The sequence below is a fragment of the Herpailurus yagouaroundi genome, unplaced genomic scaffold, assembly GCF_014898765.1.
Source record: "Herpailurus yagouaroundi ecotype Mexico unplaced genomic scaffold, PumYag 141, whole genome shotgun sequence".
Classification (NCBI taxonomy): domain Eukaryota; kingdom Metazoa; phylum Chordata; class Mammalia; order Carnivora; family Felidae; genus Herpailurus; species Herpailurus yagouaroundi.
The window spans coordinates 47,480,972-47,501,013 of record NW_024412396.1 but is presented as its reverse complement, the minus strand read 5'-3'; the positions used below and the strand labels follow the sequence as shown (position 1 = coordinate 47,501,013).

Below are 20,042 nucleotides of genomic sequence, written 5' to 3'. Positions count from 1 at the left end.
AAAATGGGTGAGGGAAGTCAAAAGGTACAAACTTCCAGTTATAGGGGAGTCTGGGTAGCTCAGTCGGTTAAGCCTCAGACTCTTGGTCTTAGCTTAGGTCTTGATCTTAGGGGTGTGAGTTTGCGGGCCTACTTGAAAGTCACTAAGAGTAAATCTTAAAATTTCTCATCACAAGAAAAGAAGTTTTGTAATTTCGGATGGTGATGGATGTTAACTAGACTTATTGTGGTGCTCATTTCACAATGTATACAAACACCTGACATAAATAAAATGTTATATGCTGATTATACCTCAATAAGATAAAATAAGTTGGAAAGTGTTCCTTCCCTTTATGTTTTTTTGGAAGAATTTGTGTAGAATTATATTATTTCTTCTGTAAATGTTTTGTTTTGTTTTGTTTAGAGAGAGAGAAAGAGAAAGAGAGCACAAATGGGGTAGAGGAGCAGAGAGGGAGATAGAGAGAATCCCAAGCAGGCTCCATGCTCAGCACGGATTCCAATGAGGCTGATCCCATGACCCTGGGATCATGACCCCAGCTGGAAATTAAGAGCTGGATGCTCAACCAACTGAGCCATCCAGGTGCCCCCATAAGTGTTTAATAGAATTCACCAGTAGAGTCATCTGGGATTGGGGGGAGGGGGTGCCTGGATGGCTCAGTTGGCTAAGTGTCTGACTTCAGCTTGGGTCATTATCTCATGGTCGTGACTTCCAGCCAGGCATCGGGCTCTGTGCAGACAGCTCGGAGCCTGGAGTCTATTTAGGATTCTGTGTTTCCCTCTCGCTCTGTCCCTCCCCCATTCGCACTCTGTCTGCCTCTCAAAAATAGATAAACATTAAAAAAATGATTTAAAAAAGTCATCTGGGGATGGAATTGCCTTTCTGGGATGGTTATAAATTAAAATTCCACTTAATGGATCTATATGCCTCCTGAGTTCTCCCTGAAATTCTCTTTTTCTTTGTATTTCGCCCTAAAATTCTAGTTCCTCTCACCTCACCTTCCTCTGAACTCTGTCTCTTTAACTAGGTGAAACTGCTACGATCAGCTTGGGTTCTCCCTCCCTGCACTGCACCTGGAAATTCTCTCCAGGTTGTAACACTGGGGCAATTAGCAATTGTATGGCTCACCTCATTTGTTCTTTTTTTGGCGGAGATTAATGTCTTTTGTCTCAAAGTCATTATTTCATATACCTTGTCTAGTTCCCTAGCTGCTTAAAGTGGGAGGGTAAATATGGTTCCCATTATTCCATCATGGCCAAAAAGAAGTCCATTGACTTTTTTAAAATTTATTTTTGAGAGAGAGAGAGAGAGAGAGTGTGAGCTGAAGAGGGGCAGAGAGAGAGGGAGACACAGAATCTGAAACAGGCTCCAGGCTCCGAGCTGTCAGCACAGAGCCCGACGTGGGGCTCGAACCCACAGACCGTGAGATCATGATCTGAGTTGAAGTCGGACACTTAACTGACTGAGCCACCCAGGCGCCTCCCCCCCCCCATTGACTTTTTAAGATCAGTTTTGTATTTTCTCCTTAGAAATTCTGCCTCATTATTTTTTTTATGATTTCTTGCTAGTTTTATCAAGTGATTCAATATTTTTCTCTATATAATCAATATATTTGATAATTATAATAGCTGGGAATCTCAGAGGTAAAAATACCTCGCTTTTTTGCAGATTCTTATTCATGGGGGCTTGTTTTTGAGTTCATATTTAGCCTAGGTTTATCTGCGACAAAACCAAGGAGCCTAGGTTGAAGATTCTTCCAGAGCGGGTTTTCATTTATACTTGCTATGTGCCACTGGGCACTACCAGCTTGGGATCACTTCATTTCAAACTCAGACCTTCATGAGGGTAAAACTATGTTTACAAATTCTCGGTAAAGACTATCATTATCACTATTATTAGCAGTAGCATTATCATGATTCTAGTATAGTCTACCTGGAGTCACCAACACTAAGGTTTCTTTTTTGATTCCTTTGCCCGCAGGCAAATTTTTTTCTAGCTCACCCTTTCACTCAGCCTGTTGAGGCTCTAATCTCTGTTCTTCAAGGGCTCTCTTTTATTGCCCAAGACTTATTTTCCTATTCTCCTACGTAATTATTAATTATCATGACTCGAGGATAGGCTCCTGAGGCTTCCCCACAAACTTACTACTTTGGGATTTTATACTTTCCTTTTTTTTTTTTTTTAAAGATTTATTTTATTTTTTTAGAGAGAGACCATGAGCAGGGGAGAGGGGGAGAGAGAGAGAGAGAGGGGAGAGAATCTCAAGCAGGTTTCACACTCAGCATGAAGCTCAATGCAGGGCTTGATCCCATGACCCTGGGATCATGACCTGAGCTGAAATTGAGTCAGACACTCAACTAACTGAGCCACCCAGGCACCCTAGCAATGCATGTAAATGTATATTTGCGTAGTTTATCCAACATCTGAATATTCTTCTACATAAGCATTTTTAGAATATCAAGTCAGGCATACTCTTAAAAATAGAAGTCTGTGCTGACAGTTCAGAGCCTAGAGCCTGCTTCCGATTCTGTGTCTCCCTCTCTCTGCCCCTCCCTTGCTTGTGTCATGTCTCTGTCTCCTCTCTCAAAAATTCATAAACATTAGAAAAAAAAATAGAAGTTTCATTCTGAATTCCAAACTGTTCCTTTTATTTACTTATTTTTTGCCATTGCTCCAGACTTATGGTCCTTGGTCAGCCCACTGGTTGAACAAATGTCTCATCCACACTTATACAATAGGTATATCTCCAAACACAGGGAAGATATTACATTTAGGGTACACTCTCAGTAGCAAATGTCCACCCTGTTCATTGTTTTTGGGCGTCAATTCCAAATTCCCTGGGGCAGAGGGTCTGATTGGCACAGCTAGGGATTAGGCTGATAGAATACAAATGTTATTGATTGGGATCCACCTCTGTGAGTCAATGTGGCAGTTTTCAGAGAAAGAGAAAGTAATTATCCACTGAGAAGATACTTTAAAAGGTATCTATTTTGCCTTCTCTACCTGCTAAAGAGCTTCAATAAAGTTAATCATTCTGCAGTTCCAAATGACATAATTGTTTTAGCCTTAGTAGTAAAAATAATGGGTAATGTTTGAATACTGCCTGAATTTCTGTGTTGAATACAACTTTGGGCTGTATTTTTGGTTTATTTTCTCACCTCATGGTATGGTTACCAAGGGCCTTTTCACAAAGAAAAAGCTTTCATTTGATGATGTCTTTTTCTTTTCTTTTTTTTTCTTTGATATAATTTACTTATTTATTTTATAATTTGCATCCAAGTTAGTTAGGACATGGTTGAGGTCTTTTTCTTTTATATCAATTTTCTCTCTTATGATTTGTGTTTTTGGTATCATGCCTAAGAACTCTTCACCCAGCTTGGTCCTGGATTTTCTCATGTTTCCTTCTAAAAGTAGTTTTGCCTCTTACATTTAAATCTATGATCATTTTTGGGGCGCCTGGGTGGTTCAGTCAGTTAAGCGTCTGACTTCAGTTCAGGTCATGATCATCTCACAGTTCATGAGTTCAAACCCCGTGTCGGGCTCTGTGCTGATAGCTCAGAGCCTGGAGCCTGCTTCTGATTCTGTTTTCCTCTCTCTCTCTGCCCCTCCCCCACTCTGTCTCTTTGTCTCCACAAAATAAATAAGCATTAAAAAAAATATATATATAGGGGCGCCTGGGTGGCGCAGTCGGTTAAGCGTCTGACTTCAGCCAGGTCGCGATCTCGCGGTCTGTGAGTTCGAGCCCCGCGTCAGGCTCTGGGCTGATGGCTCGGAGCCTGGAGCCTGTTTCCGATTCTGTGTCTCCCTGTCTCTCTGCCCCTCCGCCGTTCATGCTCTGTCTCTCTCTGTCCCAAAAATAAATAAACGTTGAAAAAAAATTAAAAAAATATATATATAATCAGTTTTGAAATAATTTTTTAAAAGTTTATCTTTAAATAATCTCTACACCCAACGTGGGGCTTCAATTTACAACCCTGGAGTCAAGAGTTGCATTAAAAAAAAAAAGGGTTGCATACTCTTCCAGTTTTGAATTAATTTTTTGTGTAATTACATATGAGGTTTAAGTTGAAGTTAATTCTTTGCCTGCTTCTTGTCCAATTGTTCCAGCACCATCCTTCCTCTAGTATCCTTCCTGTGTTGAATTACTTTTGTACCTTTGTCAAAAATTGGCTGAGTGCGTGTCCAAAGCTGAGAAGTGGAGAGGGAAACAAGGTCCTAAGCATATTATTTGATTCCTAGATTGGGCGTTTGCTGCAAGTGTAATTGCCCAGATTGTTGAGTACCGTGAGCCAGTACTTTTATTGATTAAGGCAGTTTGATTTGTGACTTCTGTCTTAACTAATGGAAGAAACATGCAGATCGTACGTTGGCAGGACATAAATATAACCTGGTGAAATATATTATCATATATAAGAAAAACAGAAGTGGAGTAAACTTAACCATTTAGGTATAGATAAAGCAAGGTGCTCTTGGCAAAATCCAGGATGGCCACTAATTTGTTATTTTATGGTCCAACAGCTAACCTCCCTTTGTATTTGTGGGTAATCCTTCACCATGTCATGCCTCTCATTCTGGAATTCAAGAGAAAAATCCTCCCTCTTCCCACTTTGCTTATATCCAGGACATTAGATTTTCCTGCCTAGGATTTTGAATCTTGAGAGAGAGTCTGAACAAAAGTGCACACATTACCACACTGGCTTAAAACAACACAGATTTATTATCTTATACATTTTTTAAAAGGTGTTTTAAAGCAAGGGGACAGGACCCGTGGACAGGAAGAGCTGCCCCTACGGTTCTATAGTTTATCAGAAGTTGGATATAAGTTTACTGGAGTAAAACCAAGGCGTTGGCAAGGCTGTGTTCCTTCCTGAGTCTGTAGGAACTAAACTGTTTCCTTGAGCTTTCCAGCCTCTAGCTGCTGCCCCTGCTCCTCCCCCGCCAGGGTTCCTTAGCTCTTGGTTCCCTTTCTCCATCTTCAAAGCCAGTAACTCTCTTTCTGTCATCACGTCTGTCTAGGACAGACAGCTGGGAAAGGTTGTCTGCTCTGTGATTAGATCAGGCCCACCCGCATAACCCAAGATACTCTTCCCATATCAAGATCCTTAACTTCAGTCACATGTGCAAAGCCCCTTTCGCCATATGATGTAACATATCTACAGGTTACAAGGATTAGGATGTGGACATCTTTAACATTATTCTGCTTATCACTGTTGCTGTCATTCAGAGTGCAGTGGGGGCAGTACCACAGAGAGTGAGTTGGAAGAGGTATTCAGTGGAGACAATGACAATGATGGCATCATCCCCTGGCCTCACGTGGTGAGAACTTGGTTGTAATTCTTGCTAACTGCTTCCCTTGTCCCTGACCAGTTTTTGAGCCTGATGTTCCAAACTTCGCAGCAAGTCTAAGATACCTAACAGCTATTCAATCAATTAGCTTTCTTCTTAAATACAGAGTGACTTTCTGAGTTCTGTCCTGGTGAGTAACCACATAATGTCAAAGAGAAAGGAAACTTTAGAATTTAGTCTCTGGTTCCCTGGGCAAGACTGTCTCTAATAAGAGGTCTGTACACGTTAGCCTTTTGTCATAAATATTCAATGACTCTGACTATTTTTCTTTTGTTCTGATTCCATACTCCCCAAGCACCTTTTCAGCAGGCTTCTCCAACAAATGTGCTGTGTGAGGTTTGAGCATTACGGCCTGAGTGACAACAATATTTCATCGTGAACGATTGGATTGGCATTCTCGATCTGGTAAGATTGTTTAGTGTGTATTTATCCCAGAGAGAGACTGATTCACTCTTGGTGGGTGATAAAATAAAAGTTCTGTATATATAAGACTCAAGGTTGGATTTTGGGCTCTGGCAAATTTACCAAGGAAATGAATGTCATCTCTCAGCGCTATCTGGGAAATACACTTTTCCTATTCCACATTGAATATCTTGATGTAGCCACTTAGAAATGTGTATTTTATTTTATTTTTTAAGGTTTATTTATTTGAGAGAGAAAGAGAAAGAGAGAGAGAGAGAGAGAGAGAGAGCGCATGCACAGGAGAGGCAGAGAGAGAGAGAGACAATCCCAAGCAGCATCTGAGCTGCTAGCACAGACCCCAATGTGGAGCTCGAACTCACAAACTGTGTGATAATGACCTGAGCTGAAACCAAGAGTCAGACACTTAATCTACTGAATCACCCAGGCACCCCAGAAATGTATATTTTAATAGCTAAAGATCAATTGTGTGTGTGTCTGTTTGTTTATATTAAGGTCTCCCTTTAAGGGCACAAGCCTGGAAATTTGTCTTCTACTTGTTTTGTATTTCCTGAAATTGCAGTTAAATATTATTAAGATTTTTTTTTTTTTACTGTAATCTCTATCCCCAATGTGGGGCTTGGACTCACAACCCCAAGAACGAGTCACATGCTCTACCAACTGAGCCAGCAGCTAGGTGCCCCTTGTTGAGATCTTTAAAATGTTATTATTATTTTTTTAATGTTTGTTTTATTTTTGAGAGGGGGCATGAGCAAAGGAGGGGCAGAGGAGCCAAAGCAGGCTCTGTGCTGACAGCAGTGAGCCTGATGCAGGGCTCAAACTCATGAACCATGAGATCACAGCTTGAGCCAAGTTGGAAGCTCAACGGACTGAACCACCCAGGCACCCCTAAAATGTTATGTTGAATGACTTCAGGAAATGATTCTATTAAGTCCAAGGGCTTGGTTTGTTTACCTTGTAGAATTTACTTTTATGTTACCTTTTACTTTTTTCCTAATTAAAATTAAATTTTTTTTATCTTTTATGGAGCGAGAAAGATATACAGACAGAAGAATGCAAAAGACACAGGGCGCGTAGGTGCCTCAGTGGTTTAAATATCCGACTGCAGCTCAGGTCATGATCTCACAGTTTGTGAGTTTGAGCCCCATGTCGTACTCTCTACTGTGAGTGCAGAACCCACTTGGATCCTCTGTCTCCCTCTCTCTCTCTGCCCCTCTCCACCCCTCTCTCAAAAATAAATAAGCATTAAAAAAAAAAAAAAAAGAATGCAAAAGATCCATGATCTAAAGCAAGTTTATCAAGTGAAGATTGGTGCAGCCACCACCCAGGTTAAGAGCTGAACGTTGCCAGCACCCAGAAGCCCATATGCCCTGATCATATCAGTTCCCTCTCTGAGCTAACCACTAGCTTGATTGTTTCTTTTTTGTAATATGGCTCAGAATATGGCAAAGAGTTCACCCTGCTGAAAACAACAAAAAATGTTGGTAAAATATTGAAGAGTCAACAAGAAGATATGTTAATTATAAAGACTAAAATCTAGGTGAAGGCAGGATCTAAGTAGAGCAATGATGTCACTTTTACCCTGGGGCATGTTCCTTAATTGGCACTTAAGCTTGGCTTTTCTAGGCCTTTGGGACAGAAGACAAAGCCCAGGGTGGGAGTGGGAAGTCTAAAGCTGGGGCCTCAAGGGGCTATAATTTCAGCATAAGGGTAAATTGTAAATAAATAGACCCCCACTCAACAGACTGGAAAGAATGTTGTCTTGGAAGGAGGAGATTGAGGGGAGTTAGAGGGGGCACTGGACCCATAAGAGAGCCCTCCCAATACACGTTTCCTGGTGGTTTAAAAAAATCCCAAACAATGGAGCCTGGGTAGCTCAGTCGGTTAAGTGTCCAACTTTGATTCAAGTCATGATCTCGCAGTTCATGAGCTCGAGCCTTGCGTCAGTTGGGCTCTGTGTTGACAGGTCAGAGCCTGGATCCTGCTTCGGATTTTGTGTCTCCCTCCCTCTCTCTCTGCCTCTCCCCCCCTCACTCTCACTGTCTCTCTCTCTCTCTCTCTCTTTCAAAAATAAACAAACTTAAAAAAAAATTAAAGGGGCGCCTGGGTGGCTCAGTCGGTTAAGCGGCCGACTTCGGCTCAGGTCATGATCTCGCGGTCCGTGAGTTCGAGCCCCACGTCGGGCTCTGTGCTGACGGCTCAGAGCCTGGAGCCTGTTTCGGATTCTGTGTCTCCCCCTCTCTGACCCTCCCCTGTTCATGCTCTCTCTCTGTCTCAAAACTAAATAAATGTTAAAAAAAAAAAAATTAAAAAAACTCCTAAGCAGTGACTACAACATAAAGTGGTCCCTCCTAGAGGCGCCTGGGTGGCTCAGTTGGTTAAGCATCCGACTCTTGATCTCAGATCAGGTCACGACCTTATGCTTCATGAGTTTGAACCCCCAGATAGGGTCTTGTGCCCACAGCGCCAAGCCTGCTTGGGATTTGCTGTCTTCCTCTCTCTCTCTGCCCCTCCCTCCCTCTCTCTTTCTCAAGTAAAAAAATAAACATTAAAAAAAAAAAAAGTGGTCCTTCCTGGCAGAAGCAAAAGGAAATCCTCTCTGGAGGAATGAAACTTTATCCTAGGACTCAAATAATTCCCACAAATAATTTTCCAAGTAGAATGCAGCTCATAGTAAAAAAATAAGCACACAACAGAAACAACAACAGAAACAGGTCTGATAATTTCAATTATCTGTTAAATAAAAATAAACTACCTTATTATTATTATTAGTAGTATTGACATATTGCACTTACATAGTAGAAACCTCAAGAGTACAAATTTGTTTTGGGGCACTGGCTGGCTCAGTAGATGGAGCATGTGACTCTTGATCTCCAGGTTGTGGGTTCAAGCCCCACGTTGGTTGTAGAGATTACTTAAAATTTGGGGGCGCCTGGGTGGCTCAGTTAGTTGGGTGTCAGATTTCAGCTCAGGTCATGATCTCACAGTTCATGAGTTTGAGCCCTGCGTTGGGCTCTGTGCTGACAGCTCCAAGCCTGGGGCCTGCTTCAGATTCTGTGTCTCCCTCTCTCTGCACCTTCCCCGCTCATGCTCTGTCTCAAAAATAAACATCTAAAAAAAAAATTAAAAAAAATTAAATCTTCCAAAAAAAGTACAAACGTGTTTTATTTATTTATTTATTTATTTTTTACTTTTATTTGAGAGAGAGGGGGGCAGGAAGGAGTAGAGAGAGAGGAAGACAGAAGATCTGAAGCAGGTTCTGTGCCGATAGCGGAGAGTCTGATATGGGGCTCAAACTCACAGACCGTGAGATCATGACCTGAGCTGAAGTTGGACGCTTGACAGACTGAGCCACCCGGCCGCCCTCAAATATGTTTAAGTAAAGTCTTCCATTTTATGTCACCTTAGTTCTACTCCTTGGAGGCAACCATTTTCCACAGGTTTAGGGGTGCTTATTACAACTTTAAAAAATGAACTTTAGGGGCACCTGGGTGGCTCAGTGGGTTAAGCGGCCGACTTTTGATTTTTGGCTGGAGCCCCACATCACAGAGCCTGCTGCGGATCTTCTGTCTCCCTCTCTCTCTGTGCCACCCCCCCCAGCCCCCACAATCACACTCGTGCCCTCTCTCTCTCTCTCTCTCTCTCTCTCAAAAATAAATAAATAAATACATAAACTTTAAAATAGGTATCCTTGGATTCAAAAGGGATTAACTACCATTTTGTTCCCAGGATATGTCTTCATTTTATTATTTATTATTATTATATATTTATTTTGGGGAGAGCATAAGTGGGTGAGGGGTAGAGAGAGGGGGACATAGGGTTGGAAGCGGGCTCTGCACGGACAGGGTGACAGCAATGAACCCGAGGTGGGGCTTGAACCCATGAAGAGTGAGTTCATGACCTGAATTGAAGTCAGAAGCTCAACCGACTGAGCCACCCAGGTACCCCATCCTCATTTTATAATTAGGAATATAAAACAACATATTAAGCTTAGAAAAAATTACAATATCAGTCTTAGGAACAAAACCCTCTAGGGAATTTTTAAGAGCCTAGCTCAAGACCTATTCTCTTAACTTACTAAAACCCTTCTTTTCCTTTTCCCACTTTGAAACTTTGACGTTTTAAAGTGCTATAGATAGCTTAGTTCTTAATATCCTGGTTTGTGATAAAACATAGGAAAAAAATTCTGTCATGTTGTGCAGTTTTTCCAACTATTGGCTCTCTGCCCAGTCTTGAAAACATAATTTTTATCAATATAACCTTCCTATGTGGCTCACTCATTATAATGCATATTTGTTTTTACGCTTGGTCTAATTATGTCCCTTAGACCTAAGAGTATGTGACTAAGTCAGGAGATGGATTCTTGTCCCAGCTTTGTCAATCATTTGCTGTGTAACTTGGCAAGTCACTTAATCTTAGTTTTCTCTACTGGGTTAACAATTATCAAGGTAGAATCATAGAATGTTAGAATTGGCAAAGCCTTCATTATTGATCCAGTGCAATTCCTTCATTTCATGGAGAGGTTGAGTGACTTACCCATTAGCTTTCTAGAACAAGCACTCAGTCTTCCCATCTCAGACCAGTGCTCATTTCATCATATCATGCTTTCTTTCAGTGTTGTTCCAAGAAACAAACGGAGATAAAAAAAAAAAAAAAGGAAACAAACAAATAAACCCCAAAGTGAAAGCACTGAACAAATATATGGCTTTCTATAAAAAAGCTCGATAACAGTGTTAACCATTAGCCTGCACCGTAGTCCACAAGCTTGTCTGAAAATGTACCCCGTCTAGCTTAAGGATGATTTAAAATCCAGAAGCTCTAAAACTATGTAAGAAAACGTCAAAAAAGTGAAAGGTAAGGAAAATAAATAATATTTGGCTTGAAGAATACTCATAAGGGAAAACAAAATTCCAAGAGTACTTATATTCTTTTGTTAATTCTTTCTGGTCTTCTCCTAATTTGTGCAAGGTGAAATTAGGGAAGAGGAGACCGCTTGTTTTTACACATTTCTGAAGGAATGGTGTGCAACACCGGTTACTTGAAATCGAATTATTTGCCTCAACTACACAACACATTACATCTAATTTAGCGCCATTCCCTCTCCGGCCACTACCCAAAACAACGCGCTGAAACCTTCGAACACCGCAGTCGATGCAAAAACTCCAAGTCCCGAAATACTCGACGGCCTGTCTTCACCACCTCCTCACAAGAGCACTCTGTTTGGTTTTGGGAGTTGTAGTCATTCAGAGCCTTCCCTTCCGGGACGTGGGGGAGGATTCACGTCCGCGGAACTACACTTCCCAGGAAGCTGTGCGCGCCCTTCTCCACCCTCGCGGGAGTCGGACTCCACCCCCTCCCATTCGTCCCTCCCTGGGCTGCACTGCTCACGCCTTCCTGTTAGTCCGAGCTGGGAGAAGTTCACTCCGATCAGCTGATCCCAACTGACAACAGGAGAGGAGGAAGCCCGGGAGGCAGCGAAGGAGGAGGGGGGCGGAGATGGAGATGAAGATGGATCCACCGGTGCCCTGAGGAACAGCCCCCGCCCCCGCCGGCGCACCGCGGTCCCCCGACGCCGCCTCGCTGCTGCCGAGCTGCTCCGTGGTGGGGTTCCCGGGCAGCCGCGGCGGGGAGGGAAGGGCACGGCCCTGCGGCGGGCGAACCATAGTCCTGGAGCTCCGGCTGCCCCCGGGGCGGGGGGGGGGGGGGGTGCGGGTGCGGCTGGGGTGGGGGTGGGGTGGTATAAACAATAGATTCGGCTCTGGCCTCTGCTAGCGTGGAGGGGAGATTTTGGGGGACTTCTTTGTTCAGACTCTGCTCCTGCCCCTCGGGTTGTGGTGGTGTTGCCCGGGAGGAAGGAAGGGTGAGGAATCCCCGGCTCGAGAGAGGTGTCGAGGTGGGGGCCCGAGTGGGCAGATTGTTTGCTTGGCCGGCTGGTCCGGCGGTGAGGTGTTCTTTCGAAGGTTGATTTTCTATTTTTCTAAATTTCTCTGACAGATTTTGATTTTCGTTTCCGTTGTGGAGGCTGGTTGGCCATGTCTGAGGTTAGGGTGTAAATAAGGTCTCCTAGTCACTCTCTTCTCCTTCCTTGTTTATCCAAAAATAAGATTGATAGATTGATTACTACAGGGTGGAGTGAGTATTTGTGAGGAGGGCTTTACGTTTCGTTGGTGCATTAGAATGGAGGTCAAGGCTAAAGGGGGGTTTAGAATGTAATTGTAGAAGTGACAAAAGCCTCTTCCCTGCCCCAGTTATCCTTTCTTTTTCTTTTTCCTTTTTGAAGTTATTTTTAAGTTAGTTTTTGAGTGACAAAGAGAGAAATTATTTGTTTTAACTCACTGCAGGCCTGGCTTTGCAGTGGGTTGTAGAGGAGGAATTCTGTCTCCTGTTGCTCCCTTTTTTTTTTTTTTGCAGTTAGAGAAGGGACAAAAGGAAGTATAATAATTGCGTTTTATTGTTTTTAAATATGACACGGTGACTTTTGTTTCCAGGCTGACAGTCCTTAATAGACATCTGTCTAGAGTTGAAACAACCTAACTAGATCTGCCAAAGACTTTGATGGAGCCAAAGTCTGTATTATCATTTCTTTAGCTTTTTACAGGCCTCTTTATCCACCTCACAATTGTGTGCTGCAGGTTGGGGGACTGCAAAGGGTTGTCCCTCCAAGGACTTTTTGCTAAATGATTTTGATTCTGAATTTAATTAATAACTGGACGAACAGAGAATTTCAGTCTGAGAATTAAAGCGGCAAAGTCTCTGAAATACCCTGGGCCTAGGGATAGTGGCTGTTTTCCAAAGGGGGAGCCTTGCCTGTGATATTGAGACGAAATTTCGAGGATCAGAAAGAGCCGGTGTAAGCATTACAAGCAAGAATGAGATTTCTGTCAGGAGTTTTGGCCTCTTATTTAATCACATTTTTTTTTTTTTTAAGGTGCACTTCTGTTTTTAGATTAGTGAAATCCTTTTCCTTCCTCTATTTAGGTATCCCCTGAAATATTGACTTGGGGTTGGATTATTTTGCAAAGCTCCTGACCACTCTGTCACTATACCGAAACCTCGTGGCCGAGGCCCAACTGATGAGTCCACCTCGGTGAACCCATCGGATCTCTTTCAGATAGCCCGAAGAGATCCTTCCAGGCTTGCACTTTACAGACGGATAACACCATCAAACCAAATCAACGTTGCTGCTGATACAGGAATCTTGGAGGCAGAAGATTAACAATTGGAACGTTTGTGAGCGTGTGAAGAATTCTGATAGGACCCCAGAGGTTTTTTTGTTTGTTTGTTTGTTTGTTTTTTTTAAGGCGTGCAGAACGCCGTGAAGGTTCTGTGCAGGCTTCAGACCCAAAGCCTTGGTCTTCACTGCTGGGGAAAGCCCAGTGACGGTGACGTTGTGGGTGATTTCCTTACCGATCCGAGTATGAGTGCCCAGACTTGCCCGGCAGACAAGGGCCTGAATCCGGGGCTGATGTGCCAGGAAAGTTATGCCTGCAGTGGGGCTGACGAGGCGGTCTTTGAGTGTGATGAGTGCTGTAGTCTGCAGTGTCTCCGCTGTGAGGAGGAGCTCCATCGGCAGGAGCGCCTGCGAAACCACGAGCGGATAAGACTCAAACCTGGCCATGTCCCTTACTGCGACCCCTGCAAGGGTCCCAATGGGCATTCACCAGGTGTGAGGCAGAGGGCAGCCGTGAGGTGCCAGACCTGTAAAATCAACTTGTGCCTGGAGTGCCAGAAGAGGACTCATTCTGGGGGTAACAAAAGGAGACACCCCGTTACTGTGTACCATGTCGCTAAGGTCCAGGGGTTACTGGAGGAAGAAGAGCTGGATGAGGAGACCAGGAGGAAGAAGATGACCGAGAAGGTTGTGAGTTTCCTCCTAGTAGATGAAAATGAAGAAATTCAGGTAAGCCTGTGGGTGAAGCCCATGGGATTCATGTGGTCGTGGGGCAGATCTCTTGTTGGAAGGCGCCTCTCAAAAGGGAATTCCGAGAAGAGCTCACCTTTTTAATCATTAAAGGGGGAGACCCCTGAAAGCTTAAAATTACAGGGTGTCAGATTAGTTTCTTACCGGTTGTGTGACCTTGGGCTGAATTACTTTATCTCTTAGCCTTAGTTTTGTCGTCTATAAATTGAAGACAGTGCCTGCTTTGGGCTGGTGTGAGGATGTAATGGCACCGTGTTTGTTGAGGCTGTTGCATAATAAATGCTCAGAATATGGTAGCTGTTATTGTTATTAGGGCAATTATGGGGAAGACCTTATTTAGATCAGCTTTCTGAATGAGAGCACTTGGCAAGTTGTGAATAAATGTGAATGACGAGGGGCTGTGTGTGCAGGGCAGGAGACATAGCGGGTCCCCTGGGAGTGCGAGGCAGTAAGTCATAGGCTTGCTATCTCAATTTAGAGAGGCGGGTCTTCAAAAAGTGGCCTCTGATAAGGATAGTATTCTGTTCAGATGGCCTCTTCACGTATAGGCTGATCGGGAAAAGCCAGTGAGGGCACCTGCCATTACAGAAGGACTGGAGCATATTTGATTTCATTCCAAGTTGGGGGGGAGGGTAGTGTGTGATGGGAGCAAGCTGGGCAAATGATGGCGTGTCACAGTGAGGGGTGACTCGGGAAGGGTGGTATAACGTTTATACTTTCCAGTGGAGGCATTGTGATGTCTATACTTTTGGGTGAAGCCTGCTTGAATTCATCCGAGCTTCACCACTCGGTGGCGGTGTAACCATGGACAGTTATTTCAGCTTTGTGCCTCAGTTTCCTCTGTACTTCACAGTAGTAGTTGAGAAGATTCAAAGAGATTAAGGAACGGGAATGGAAGGGCCCTCATCACAGGGCCTGGCACATAGTGCCCAGGAGCAGTTCGTTGTTTCTGTCAACGTCATGGGGTATTTGTGGTACATCGACTCCATACTTTGAGCAGTGATGACTGCTCAAGTCACCAGGTTGGAGGAGACCCTACGTGAGTTGCTGTTTGACAACTTTCCAGTTACCCACTAAACATTTTTCAGCTCTGTCTTTTTGCTCCTTGGTAAGATTATGGAAATGCATTACCTCATGATTCCATTGTCAGCTAAATACTTTGCTAACACAGACTTCTTTATTGGCTGAGAGGAGCTAATGGAGTTATGGAAGAGTGACCCAGATCCCATCCTGCCTCCCTTGTTAGCAATAATGTCTTCATTATGGTTATGCTCTAATTGGGTGACAGTTGGATTAAATATTTTATAAATGGAACACTTGGACTTGGATGATTCTTGTTGGTTTTGCCACCAGTTCAGCCTTTGGAAAGTCATACTTTGGATTGCCGTTGCTTTTTAAGATGAGAGGAAGACTTAGGATGAACCAGTAACCGTCATTATTGTGTTGGCACCAAAAAAGAATATTTTTTGAGGGGAGGAGGGTGTGTATCTTGTTTTTCTTTTTGTGGCTTTGATACATGTTCCTTAGTAAAGAATTAGAGAATTAGGAAAATGTAATGAAGAAGACAAATCCAACTACCCAGAGATACTTGTCCATCTTTTTTTTTCTTGCAGTGTGTAATAAAGTATGTAATTGTGTTTTTGTAAAGATTTCTCCTGCTTTTCCTTCCTTCTTAAACACTGACCACTTCCCAAGAAGTAACGGTTTCTTAAGCACAAGCAGCGCTGGTTGGGACTAATGGATTAGACGTAGAATTTATTCTTTTTAGGTGGTGATTTGTTCTCTGAGTCACAAGTGGAAAAATACTTTGAGAGAATGTGTGGTTCTGTTTTCTTAGGTGAATGTCCAAAACAATTGGATGATTGTCTAATACAAATCTAGATTATAAATTCAGCCAGAATGTGAACTCCTGGAGGGCAGGACTGTGTCCTATGCCCTGTAGCATGTACAATGGTGGGCACATTGTCAGTGCATAAATACTTGCTGATAGGTTGGTGATGTCACAACTCAACTTCAGTTTCTTAAAAATGGGTATCAGGCACATACCTAGTTAAAACCTAAAATAACATAAAAGGGCATGTGATGGCAAGAGTTTTCCCCTCCTGTTCCATCCCCTTAGTCTCTTTTCTTGGAACAACCACCGTGAACAGGGAACTACATGCATGCCCTTTTAGAAGTTTTTTAGATGTACTTATGAACATATATATATATATGTATATATATATCCTTTTTATTTTTATTAAAAATTTTTTTTAATCTTTATTTTTGAGAGAGAGACAGCGTGTGAGCAGGGGAGGAGCAGAGAGAGAGAGAGAGAGAGAGGGAGACACAGAATCTGAAGCAGGCTCTAGGCTCTGAGCTGTCAGCACAGAGCCCAACGTGGGCTCATGAACTATGAGATCATGACCTGAGCCGAAGTCGGATGCTCAAATCTGACTGAGCCACCCAGGCGCCCCTGTATCCTTTTTATTTTTAAACAGAAATGGAACCTAATATTCTCAATATTCTCCTAATATTCTGTCCTTGAGCTTTTTTTTTTTAATTAGAGGATACATCTTGTAGATTTATCAGTACATTTTATAAGCTCATTATTTAAAGGCTGCCTACTATGTTGCTGAGTGGATTTTCTATAATTTTAGCCTGTTAGTGGATATTTGAGTAATTACAAACAAGGATGTGTTGAATATCCCTGTGAATCTTTTTAGAAATGGAATCTCTTTGTCAAATGACGTGTGCCTTTCAAATTTAGATAGATATTACCAAATTTCCTAACCTCATTTTTTTTAGCCTCTGAAGTACTTCAGTGCAGTCCTCTGGGTTCTGATCTTGACTCCTAAGAGCTAAAATGTAAAGAGCTCTTACTATTGCTGTTAGGAACCGTTCTTAGCACTTTACACGCATGAGCTCATTTAATCCTGTTTATAACTATGTATTAGTTTCTTATTGCTGCTGTAGCAAATTTCCACACATTTAGTGGCTTAAAACACAAATGTATTTTCTTATAGTTTGGAGGTCAGAAGTCCTAAAATGGGTCTGTATAGTTGTGTTTCTTGTGGGACTCTAGGGAGTATTTCCTGGTCTTTCTAGCTTCAGGAAGCTTCCCGTATTCTTTGGCTTATGACCCCATCATCTGGCTTCAAAGACAGCAGTGTACCATCTTCCAATCCCTCTCTCTGTCATTCTGCTTCTGTTGTCATATCTTCTTCTGGGTCTGTGGCCCTCTTGCCTTTCTTGTACAAAGACACTTTGATTATGTTGGACCCACTTGGATAATCCAGCGTCGTTTCTTGCTCTCAAGGTTTTTAATTCAGTCACATCTGCAAAGTTCTTTTGCCACATAAATGGACCCATTCGCAGGTTTCAGGGATTAGGATGTGGATATCTTTGAGGAGGGGCTGCAATTTCAGCCTACCACACCCTATGAAGGAAGTTGTAGTCAGTTTGGGCTGCTCTATGTGATAAAATACCATATATCATTATATTACATACCATTGGGTAGTGTATAAGCAACAGAAGTTTATTTCTTGCAGTTCTGCAGTCTGGGAAGTCCAAGATCAAGGTGCTGGCAGCAGATTTGGTGTCTGGTGACGACTTGCTTCCTGATTCATAGACAGCCATCTTATCTTCTCCCTGTGTAGAAGGGAGTTCTAGAATCTCTTTAATAAGGGCACTAATCTTACTCATACGGACTCCGCTTCACGACCTAATCACTTCCCAAAGGGCTCACCTCCCGATACCATCACGTTAGGGGTTAGATTTCAACCCCCGCATGGGGGGGGGGGCACACAAAACATTTCATCTATAGCATTGGGTTTTATAGGTGAGGACACTGAAGCACAGAGAGATGAAGTAACTTGTCTGGATCAAGTTACAGTAAGTGGCAGAGGATTTGAACACAAGCGTCTGGGGGTGCCTGGGTGGCTCCGTCGGTTAAGCGTCCGACTTCGGCTCAGGTCATGATCTTATGGTTTGTGGGTTCGAGCCCCGCATCTGGCTCTGTGCTGACAGCTCAGAGCCTAGAGCCTGCTTCGGATTCTGTGTCTCCCTCTCTCTCTCTACCTGCCCGCCCCCCCACCCCCACTCTCTCTCTCTCAAAAATAAATAAAATGTTAAAAAAATTAAAAAAAAACAACAACACAAAAACACAAGCGTCTGGCTCTAAAATCCTTGGTCTAACTCTGACCCTCTTGTTGTTTCTGACCAAGTCAGTGAAGCTTTCTGATGAAGCTTTATGTGGCCAGTAGCATCAGCTCACCGATTCCTCAGGGCTGCCTTGAGGAGCAAATAAAGCAAAGCCCGATATAAATGTAAGACAGTGTTATTGAAGAACTGTTTACTCACAGTGGTAAGGATTGTATGAGTTAGGCCCCGTCTTCGTTTTTCATTTTATGTTTCTGGCATTTTTGGGTTTTGGCCATTTTCAGTTTAGTACATAGGAATTATTTTAGAAGCTTGTAGGCTGTAACTTATGTGTGGTTTCCTCAAATTCTATGGCCTGGAGTCCCCTAAGGTTGGTTGCTTGTGCTTTGAGTATTATTCGGTTCCTTTTCGAAATGAAAAAGTTCCTTGTAGGAGTGAGAATTCTAGCATTACCTTGTCATTTGGGTGTGTACTATAGTGGTAAATTTGAGGAGAGACTGACTTTTGGTCTCAAGCAAGACTTCATCTTTGGCTTTTAAACGGGTACATTTAGTCTGTTAGCCAAAAGCATTCATTAATTCCTCGCATTTATTAAGCGCATATTATGTGCCAGGTACTTTCTAGGTTCCAGGGAAGCATGGGTAATAAGATTTGGTCCATGCTCTCATAGACTTACCATTTAAGTGGGGAAAGCAGAGTTCACATGTAAAACACATAAAAGATGGCTCAGGTGTATTATTAATATTATTATCTTTAAATTATTTTATTTATTGGAGTGCCTGGGTGGCTCAGTCGGGTAAGTGTCCAACTCCTGATTTCGGCTCAGGGCATGATCTTACGGTTAATGAGATCGAGCCCCATGTCAGGCTCTGTGCTGACAGTGCAGGGCCTGCTTGGGACTCTCTGTCTCTTCCCGCCACCCCTCCTCTGCTCATGCTATCGCTGCCTCTCTCAAAATAGATAAATAAATTTTAATTCTTTTTTAAAGTTTATTTATCTATTTTGAGAGAGGCAGAGGTAGCGTGAGTGGGTGAGGGGCAGAGAGAGAGAAGACAGAGAATCCCAAGCAGGCTCCGTGCTGCCAGAGCAGAGCCTGATGCAGGGCCTGAGCTTATGAAACTGTGAGATCATGGCCTGCTCTGGAACCAAGAGCCCGATGCTTAACCTACTGAGCCACTCAGGCACCCCTTAGATGTAGTATTATTAAGTAAGCAAGAGTGATTTGGAAGCTACTTGTGCAGGATGGTCAGGGAAGCTTTTTATTGTAGAGGTTACTTTTAAGCAAAGATCTGATGGATAATACTACCTGGGGAAATAGCTCTCTGGACAGAGGGCAATGAGAACAGAAAGAAGGTGTATGTCATGTTTGTGGTATAGGAAGAATGTCCCCGTGGCTGGAGGGAGCTGGCAGAGAGTGTAAAGGGAACAGGTTCCACACGACGTGGGGCCTTGCAGGCCGTAGGAAAAAGTGTGGGTGTTAACGTGTGTTGGGAAGCACCAGACTGCTTTCTGGTAGAAAGTCTCATGATCTGATAGACATTTTCAAGAAGTGGCTTCAGTGTGAAGGCTAGATTGTAATGAATGTAGTGGGGCGAGAGGAAAAGAAGGGAGACCACTTAGGCCACTGCAGAAGATGAGGTGAGAGGTGGCTTCGATTCGGTGTCACCAAAATCACTGGGGAGATGGAAAGGCACGATGAGAGCTTCTGGGTTGGTGAACACATGGACACTGGGGAGAGTTGCATGTATGGAGGGGGCATGGAAGCTCCTCGTGTTTTCCCCATACCTTTCCCAATGCATCTCTCCATCTGGTTGTAGATTTGTATCTTTTATCATATCCTTTAATAAACTGGTAAGTATTAAAAAAAAGACATTGATGGATTTGGGACTAAGTTTGGATATAAAACAGGAATGCTGTTATAGAGTAGAGAGTGAGGAATGACCACCCTCAGTGGTGACTCCTTGGCATTTGGTTTGTGCAGATCACACCCTGGATTTTATTGATTTGTTAAAACTAAAAGACTTTAAGAACCCAGTTCATACAACAAAGAGCTAAATTAGTGTCATTTGGTTTTATTTAACTCAGTGGTTCTCAACGGGGAGTGATTTTGCTCTCCCTGCAGTCATGTGGTAATGTTGAGAGACATCTTTGGTTGCATGATTGGGGCATGTGCCACTGGCTAATGGGTAGAGGCCAGGGTGTTGGTAAATATCTTACA

General features: G+C 43.0%; 1 protein-coding gene across 1 annotated transcript in view; it reads left to right on the top strand.

Moving 5' to 3' along the window:
• The first annotated feature begins 11,129 nt into the window (after positions 1 to 11,129).
• ZFYVE1 (zinc finger FYVE-type containing 1) overlaps positions 11,130 to 20,042 on the top strand; it is a 52,691-nt gene continuing 43,778 nt past the window's right edge. Inside the window, exons 1-2 of the mRNA XM_040477600.1 lie at positions 11,130 to 11,364; positions 12,742 to 13,663. Of these exons, the coding sequence (XP_040333534.1) occupies positions 13,181 to 13,663 (483 nt within the window). The 5' untranslated portion in view covers positions 11,130 to 11,364; positions 12,742 to 13,180. The remainder of the gene's footprint in view (positions 11,365 to 12,741; positions 13,664 to 20,042) is intronic.